The sequence below is a fragment of the Erithacus rubecula genome, assembly GCF_903797595.1.
Source record: "Erithacus rubecula genome assembly, chromosome: 20".
Lineage (NCBI taxonomy): Eukaryota > Metazoa > Chordata > Aves > Passeriformes > Muscicapidae > Erithacus > Erithacus rubecula.
Genome location: NC_136672.1, coordinates 1,165,175 through 1,174,253, shown reverse-complemented (window position 1 = coordinate 1,174,253; position 9,079 = coordinate 1,165,175). Strand labels below are relative to the sequence as shown.

The following is a 9,079-nucleotide window of genomic DNA, read 5'->3' as shown; positions in this document are numbered from 1 at the left end:
TCCCAAAACTCACAGGATCACAGAATGATTAAGGTTGGGGGGACCTCTAGAGCTCATGTAATCCAAACCCCCTGGTGGCAGGGCCACCCAGAGCCAGTGACATAGGAACACAGCTGGGAGTGGAATGTCTCCAGAGAGGGAGTCTCCAGGCCTCCCTGAGCAGCTGTTCCAGGGCTCTTCTGCTTCCAGGGAAAGAAATTCTTCCTTGTGTTGAGGATGAAAAATTGTTGTGTTTTGGTTTCTGGCCATTTCTCTGTCACTGGCACCACTGAGCAGAGTCTGGCCCATCCTCTGTTACCTCTGGAGGTGTTTGTAAGGATTGATGGGATCCCCTCTCAGCCTTCCCTACTCCAGACTGACCAGGCCCAGCTCCCATTGTATCTCCTCATCAGAGAGAATCTCCAGACCCCAAATCATCTTTGTGGTCCCAGTGGACCCTCACCTTGTCTTTGTTGTACTGAGGAGCCCAGAACTGGACACAGAAATTCATCCAAGTTTTACTGCCAGCCCCTTCATCCCAAGATTTCTTCATTATTGTCTCCATAGTCAAGAGTAAAAAAGCAACAAAAAGCCACAACAAAGTCCCTTTACCATAACTGGGGGAAAGGATGCAGGTCGTGGGAAACCTTGGCATGGGGCTGCTCCAGCAAAGCACTGCAGGTTTCCAGTGACAGTGCTGGGGAGAGGGGAGGGGGTCTGGAGAAGGCTTTTTGGGATTCAGGTTCCCCTGCCAGAGGCTTGAGATGGATGCAGCACTCCTGATTTGAGATTTGGGATTCTGCTGCCCCTGCCAGCATCATCCTACAGGGCAACAGCACCATCTACTGCTCCTGGAGCCATGCTGGGAGCTGTGCTCCTGCTGGGCTGTCTGTCCATGGCCCTTCTCCCCGGTGCACCTGGGCTCCTGTCCCAGCAGAAGGACTGTGGCAGGGCACAAAAACTGGCACCACCATACAGGAGAGAAAAGAAGGGTGTGGAGCTGTTAGAGAGGGTCCAGAGGAGGGACAGGAAGGTGGGGAAGGGTCTGGAGGGGTCACACGAGGGCACTTGGTTTGTTCAGCCTGGAGCAGACTGAGGGCAGAGCTTACCAGAGGCTGCAGGCTGCTCAGGGACAGGGACAGGGACAGGGACAGGGACAGGGACAGGGACAGGGACAGGGACAGGGACAGGGATAGGAGCCAAGGCTGGAGCTGAGCCGGGAGTTTGGGATGGATTTCAAGGAAAGGTTCTTCCCCCAGAGGGTGCTGGGCACTGCCCAGGCTCCCAGGGAACGGTCCCGAGGCTGCCAGAGCTCCAGGAGCTCTCAGGGATGCACAGAGTGGGATTTTGGGGTGTCTGTGCAGGGCCACGAGCTCCTGTAGGTCTCTTCCTACTCAGGATATTCCATGGTTCTAAATAAACTCCCACTGAGGATGGAATTCCTCATACAGCCCCTCCAGACAATTCCCAATCTTCCTATCCCTCCTTTTAGACACTCCCTGACAGCTTTAGATGCTTTTTATATTGCAGCACCCAAAAGTGCCCCAGGACTTGAGGTGACAGTGCTCTCGCTCCCCTGGCTGGCTCTCATGCGGCAGGACTTGCCCGGGTCCCTTCCCGCAGCCTCTCCTTCCCCCGTGCACCCAGCGCTGCCCCATCCCGGGCAGACCCCGGCGCTGCTCCTTGTCCAGCGGCTCCCGGGGCCTTCAGCCCGTGCCGGTGTCCCCAGGGCGCGGCGATGCCCCGTGTCCCCGCGCGGGGGCGGCAGGGACCGCGCCGGGACAGCGCCGGGACAGCGGGGACAGAGCGGGGACAGAGCAGGAACAGAGCAGGGACAGAGCGGGGACAGAGCGGGGACAGAGCAGGGACAGAGCAGGGACAGAGCGGGGACAGAGCGGGGACAGAGCGGGGACAGAGCAGGGACAGAGCGGGGACAGAGCAGGGACAGAGCAGGGACAGCGCAGGGACAGAACAGGGACAGAGCAGGGACAGAGCGGGGACAGAGCAGGGACAGAGCGGGGACAGAGCGGGGACAGAGCAGGGACAGCACAGGGACAGCGAAGGGACAGAGCGGGGACAGAGCGGGGACAGAGCGGGGACAGCACAGGGACAGAGCAGGGACAGCACAGGGACAGAGCAGGGACAGAGCAGGGACAGAACAGGGACAGCGCAGGGACAGCGCAGGGACAAAGCGGGGACAGAGCGGGGACAGAGCAGGGACAGAGCAGGGACAGAACAGGGACAGCGCAGGGACAGAGCGGGGACAGAGCCGGGACAGAACAGGGACAGAACAGGGACAGCACGAGGACAGAGCAGGGACAGAGCGGGGACAAAGCAGGGACAGAACAGGGACAGCACAGGGACAGAACAGGGACAGAACAGGGACCACGGGGACGCTGGACTGGAGCTGGTAATCGGGTGGGAGGGTCCCGGGGGGCTGATCCTGCCCGGGGAGGGGGCACGGGCCAGCGGGGGCGGGGGATAAACCCCAGCGTCTGCCAGCACCGACCGGGAGGGACCCCCATGCATTCCGGGAGGGATCCCCCTTTCCTTGCGGGAGGGATCCCCGTTTCATCCAGCCCACTGACGGCCCCACGGGACAGGCGGCAGCACACGAGACATGCCCAGTCCCGGAGGACAGGAGCCATCCTTGGGGAATGCCCAGCTCCTGCTGCCCTGCCCAGGGGACCTTGGCACAAACGTGACCCTTCCTGCTCCCTGCTTGGTCCTTGGGGCAGGACAGGGGTGTCAGGGACGCTGCAGGGAGCACGGGGTGGGTTTGGGGGCTGGAATGAGCAGAGCTGTGTGCTGGGCCAGCCTGGCTGGTCCCCAGCAGGGCAGGAGGAGCTCAGCTCAGCCTGGAGATGGTGCAGAGCCAGGGTGAGAAGTAGATCCTGCTGCAGCTGAAATGTAACTTTCCCTTTTATGACAACTGCTCCTTTAGGATAAAAACTTCCTCTCTCGGACCTGCAGTAAGGAACCCAAATCCACTTAGCTCTCTCAATTCCAGAGACTCTTTTCATCTGTCCAAATAAATCCACCCTGGACACCCCCAAGTACGTGGTTCCTTTGGCTGCTGGTTCCCATGTGGATGGGCAGTGGAGTTCACCAGGGCCATTGTGCCCAGATAAACCATCCACAGGTGAGGACAGAGCAGGGACAGGAGCCTGAGCCCCCTGTCCCCTACCTCTGGCCCAGGCTGGGAGCCTCCTGCCCCTTCCCAAAAGCTCCATAGCCTGTCTCACTGCTGGCCACAGGTCTGCACAGAGATGAGTGAAGGATCTCAACCAGGTTCTTGTCTTCCTGTGAGCTCCCCACCCCTGGATAAGGTGGTGCCCCTCATGCTGACCCTCTGGACCCTGCCCTTCCCACTTCAGCTCCTCGTGCTGTCTCTGTCCAGCCTTAGCCCTTGTGGGTCATGCTCATGCCCAGGAGTGCTCCACAGCCTCTTCCCACCCCTTCCCACTCCAGCCAGGTCTGTGGTGCAGCTTAGACTTGGCTTTTCACTGCACCAACCCAGCAAGGGTCCCTCAGGAATGGAGGTTCAGGGCTGGAACCCAGCCCTGGACAGCAGCAATGGCACTGCTGGATCCCTTCCCTGCACAGGCAGATCCACACTGCTGTGAGAGGGGATTAAACTTTGGCTGGGGGCTCCTGAATGAAGCAGTATTTCCAGAACCACCTCTCTCTTCCCATCCTCCTTCCTGTAATGGACTCAGGATGTTAATTAATAGATAATTGCTAATACCTTGCATCCCTCTAATGCTTTGCTGATGAGCTTCAAAGCACTTTGCAGTCGCTGGCTACGATTCCATGCTCTGAAAGGGCAGAAATTGCACTTCAGAGATGTTTCAGGAACTTGCTGATGATCCAAGTCTGGATCAGCACCAACCCCACAGTGCTGGGCTCCTGCTCCAGGCCCTGCCCTGCTCCCAAACCACAGCCTTCAATCCAGCCCTCCCAGGCACAGCGCCCAGGAGCCAGGGGCAGGCACGCAAGGAGTTAAACAATATCCTGATAGGCTGGTGAGATCATCGGAGCTGGGATGCTCCATTGTTTATTAGACTCAACAGAGCCCAGTAGACACCACCCAGAGGGATGTGGGGCTTGGGATGAGCCTGGCTTTGGAGAAGGGGCCTCCCTCTGCAGCCATCCCTCCCTGCTCACCACGTAAGTAGGATGGGTTCTGAGGGTTTGGCTCTGGGCTGGTGGAGAGGGGTGCAGCACAGCAAGGTGGGCTCATCCTCTGACTGAGCCCCAAGGGACCCCAGGTGTTCTTTGCCCTGCAGATCCCTGAGGTGCTCTGGGACTGCCCAGACTCGGGCAGTGCTGGAAGCTGCTCCCGAGGGATGCAGGCGGCCGAGCCCAGCCCAGCAAAGGGACTCTGGGTCTGTCTCAGCTCCCATCCCACACCTGGCAGGGGTTGTAGGTGAGGTGAAATCCCCCAGCACCCTGCAGGGTCTTGGGGCAGCACCAGCCAGCCTGCAGGGACAGCTGCCCAGGGAGCTCCTGGCTCTGAGGAGAGCAGCGGTGTGGAGACAGGAACGGGGCTCTAGCACCCACCCCTGGCACCCACAGCTCCCTGTGCCCTGGCAGGGCTCAGCCTGGGACTGGCACACAGCAGCACAGGCTGGAGCTGCTCTGAGCTGCTGCTCTTGTGCCCCTGGAGCTGCTGCTGGGCTCACTCTGTGCCGTGCTCAGGGCACAGTGAGTCCCACCCGGCACCTGCAGCCACCAGGGCCCAGTGACAGTGGGGACAGCACAGGCACAGGGGCAGTGGCTCAGCTCTCGGCCCCTCAGGGGTTTGGGTGCTTTTCCCTCTCAGGGTTTGGGTGCTGTCCCCCCAGCCCCTCCCCATGTGCACCTCCCTGAGGCAGATGGGGCTGTGGGGCTGCTGCTCACGGGGCAGCTGAGGCAGGTCCCCCACTTCCCCAGCAAGCAGTCCCCAGTCTGCATCCAGCTGAGTCCCTTGGGGACCTCGGGTGTGCTGGCTCACTGAATGCTCATCTCTCACTGGGAACTGACTGAGAGCCACTCTTGATTAGATTTGGCCAGCACGAACATCCAAGAAAAAGTTTCTGCTGAGTTTGTGCATGTCCCTGGGAGCAGCAGTCTCCTCCCTTCCCATTGCATGGCCTCAGGGATCCCTGAGAGCAGCAGAGCCCTTCTCCTGGCACACACAGATCCACTGCTGTCATCTGAGGGTCTTGGACTGAGATTAAACATCAGGACTAGATAAAGAATCCAACTGAGACACTCCAGAGCAGCAGGAAAATCTTCTCCTCCATTCCCCAGGGTTTTGTTTTACTCCAAGCTGGGACCCAGTGAGGATTTTCTGCCTGTTGGGGTGACAGGCTGGGCACACCTCCTGCCTGAAGGACAAACCAACCCTCTGGGTCTCACCCCAAGGCTTTGCAGAGCACTGGGGCTGCTCTTTGCCAGGAGACATCACAAGCCATCCAGAGGCCACTGGAAGCCCCAGAGAGCTGTGGGGCCATGGGAAGGGGCTGGGGTCTCTGTCTGTTTGGGGGGGATCTCAATGGCACTCAGCCAGGTGGGGGAAGCGTGTGCACACCTGTGTGCAGGTGACTGGAGCTGCCACACACCCAGTCCCACCAGTCTGGGGCACTGGTGCCAGGCAGAGCAGAGCTGGCTTTGTCCCCTGGCAGGGTCAGACCCTCAGGAACAGCCTGGCCAGGCCTGGGCTGGGCCCTTGGCAGGGTTCAGAGCAAGCCTCACCTATGGAGGGCACAGCTCACTTTGAGTTTTCCTCAAAACTTTCTCTTCCATGACCATTTATTCCCAGAGGGTTGAGGGGCTGGAGCCCCAGATCCAGGATCCCCAAAGGTGTGCTGTGCCTTGGCACTGGGGTCCCCAGCAAGGAGGCCCCCAAGATTTCCCAGTTCAGAAACCAAACTTCACCACACAAAGCACTGGAAGAGCAGAGGGACGAGAAGCAGAATCCCAGGAGAGCCTCCCTTATGGAGAGGGGAAGGAGAGACCCCAGCAGTGAGAGCTGCCCAGGGTTTCAGAAGGGCAGCAGAGCCACCAGCTGTGAAAGCTGAGATGTGCTCTGGAGGCATTTTCAAGACAGCAAAGAGTCATCTGCTGATTGTCTGCTTCCAACAATGGTTAAAAAACCTGGGAGAAATCCAAGAGCACTCTCCTGCCAGACTGCTCCATGTATCCAGCCATCCGAGCACATCTGTGATGGATTAGGGATGGAGCAGGGGCAGAGCAGGAGCTGGAGTTGCATTAGCTCTCCCAAGAGCTGCAGATCCTCCCAGTGCTCCCAAACAAGCTGCAGGCACTGGCAGGGAGTGAAATCCTTCATTAGCCAACAGTGGGCAAAAGTGTGACCGAAAACCAGGCTCTGCCAGGAAGTGCTGGGGAATGAGCAGGGGCTGGGAATTGTGGTGAGAGAGGGGTGGTTCTGCCAGGAAATAAAAGGGGGAATAAATCCTCTCTGTGGAGAGGCAAAGCTGAAAGGCAGCTGATGGTTTCTGCAGCAGCCTGGCTTTAATGCTCTGCACAGAGAGGGGAGGGTGCCTGGCAGAGCTGCTGCCCTGGGATGCAGAATCAGGATGGCAGCACACAGGGGAGCAGGGATTGGGATGCCTAAAAGATGGAACAGCATGTCAAGATTTAGACTGCTGAGGTGTGGGATTGTAACCAAGAAAACTTCCAAACACAAAACCAAATTAAAATTAGACTGTGGCTTGATCATAAAACCTCTCTGTGATGTGCATTAGGAGGACAAAGACAAGAAATGCCAGGATGCAATTTCAGGAAAAGTCTGCATTGCACTGGAAGAGGGGGATCAGAAGGCAGCAGTGCTCTGAGTGAGGCAGCTGGTGGGCAGGTGGCACCTGGAATTACTCAGGATTTGTCACCATCCCTGCAGAGCCACAGCTGGTGGGGGTTTTGGGGTACTGGACTGGTTGTGTGGGTGGCAGCAGAGCAAAGATTTTGCCCATGCAGAGCCTCAGTGGGCAGGAGGAGAGGGAACAGCCTCAGGCTGGACAGCAGCAGGAATTTCCCCATGGAAAGGGAGGTCAGGCCTTGGCAGGGGCTGCCCAGGGGGGGTTGGAGTGCCCATCCCTGGACTGCCCCAGGAATTCCTGGATGTGACACTCAGGGCTCTGGGCTGGGGACAAGGTGGGGATCAGGCACAGCTTGGACTGGATGGGCTGAGGGATCTTTTTCAACCTAAAGGATTCTGGAATTCTCTATCAGAAATGTGTCCCTTGCCTGCCCCTATTCTGCCTGTTTCAACAGAGAGCAGTGAGAACTTCAGACAGGAGGGTTGCAAGTCCTGTCCACTGCTCTTGGCTTTGCTTTGTGCTTGTTTGTCCAAGCCTGGCAGACCTGAAACATCCCAAAAGGTGTCAATGCCACCAGCTCTGCAGCAGGGGCTGTGCTGGAGGGACTAAATCACAAAATTACATCTGTTTCTTCTCAAAGTAACAACAAAACTTGGCAGGGACACAGGTGAAGGAGTGAGGGAGGTGCTGGCTGGCACCCCTCCATCAGCACCCCTGGGTGGGCACTGAGCCCAGCACAGCCCAGCTCTGGGCAGGTTCCTCCAGCCCCTGGGGCTGTGCCAGCCTTGCAGCCTCAGCATGGCTGCCCTGACATGCAGCCTGCTCCCACATGGATCAGCAGGAGAGGAGGCTGGAGCCCTGGGGTCACCTCCTGCACATCTGCTGAGCCACAGGCCAGCAGCAAAGCCAGCCTGGCATCACCTCCTGGAGAGCCATCCCTGCTGAGCAGAGCAAACACAGACATGGGGCTGGGGTGAGGTTTAGGTGACTTGCTCTGGATCAGAGCCCAGGTGGGCTAAAAGTTTGTGTGGTGCTTAGGGAGAGCTGTGCTGGGCAGAGCAGTGGTGGCTCTGCCTGCAGGATCCCATTGCCTGCTCTGTCATTTTATGGGTCTGGTGCTCTTCTTTCCCTGCAGTGATCCCCAAACCTCCTCCACCTCCCTTTGGGCTGCACCCTCCACCCTCCATCACCTGCCATGCTCTGCTTTCCCTTTTGTCCACCCAGGTCTCCTGCCACCCCAGCAGCATGGAAATGCCCCCCAGGAGCCCTGAGGAGAGCGAGAGGTCTCCTCAGTCCAAGGAGCTGGTCACCAGCCACACGGGCAGCACCCTGTGCATCAGCTCCCGCAGCGAGTCCGTGTGGACCAGCGCTCCCAGGAGCAAGTGGGACATTTACAGGAAGCCCATCATCGTGGTGTCTGTGGGAGTTGCCATCTTCCTCTTTGGGACAGTCATCACCAGCCTGTCCTGCTTCCTGACCCACAACACCAACGCTTACAAGATGTCTGGCCCGGCTTTCCTGTCCCTGGGGCTGATGCTGCTGGTCTGTGGCCTGGTCTGGATCCCCATCATCCGCAAGAAGCAGAAGCAGAGGCAGAAGTCACAGTTCCTACAGAGCCTCAAATCCTTCTTCTTCAACCGCTGAGGGGAGCCAGGACCTTCCCAAGAAAGGTTCCCCTCCCCTCCACCAACCCCTGTTAATCAGCCATGAAAATAAAGACTTTATTAGACTCCCTAGAGGATTTCATCCCAGTCAGTGTTTTCCTTACATGGTCTCCAGAGTGAAAATGAACTTTGTACTTCATCCAAGTCATCCCAAGAAAAAAAGGAGCAGGAATTTTCAGCTGAGCCCAGCAAGGCAGGTCCAAGGTCTCTACATCACCTCCCTGTCTAAGAAGTGACCCAACACAAACTGGATAAAGCAAAACCCCAAAGGAATCCAGATCTTCCAGAGATTCTGCAGGACCCATCAGCAGAGAGGAGCCATCTCACCGGAGCCACAATTCCTTCAAGCTCCCTCATTTGCCAGAGGGAGAGGCTGGAGGATCTGCACAGCATCAGGAGACACAGCAGAAGCAGAGGGTCCAGGTCCTGCAGAAGGACACAGAGCCTGCAGAGGGGCACAGACCCTGCAGAGGGGCACAGACCCTGCAGAAAGGCACAGATCCTGCTGCTCCAGGCACCTGGAAGGGCAAGGACACAGAAATGTATCTGGGAATAGTCTGAGCTATGGGAATTGTGCTCAGGGCTGAGAGCTGTTTCCCTCCCAGGAAACTC

The 9,079-nt window shown here is 58.1% G+C and overlaps 1 protein-coding gene across 1 annotated transcript; it reads left to right on the top strand.

Moving 5' to 3' along the window:
* Positions 1–4,091: 4,091 nt before the first annotated feature.
* On the top strand, positions 4,092–8,569 carry PIRT (phosphoinositide interacting regulator of transient receptor potential channels; the record flags this gene model as incomplete). Its single annotated transcript, XM_079323834.1, is given in 3 exon segments — positions 4,092–4,118; positions 4,120–4,149; positions 8,028–8,569. Coding segments are annotated over 3 exon segments (477 nt in total). The 3' UTR covers positions 8,448–8,569.
* Positions 8,570–9,079: the final 510 nt, after the last annotated feature.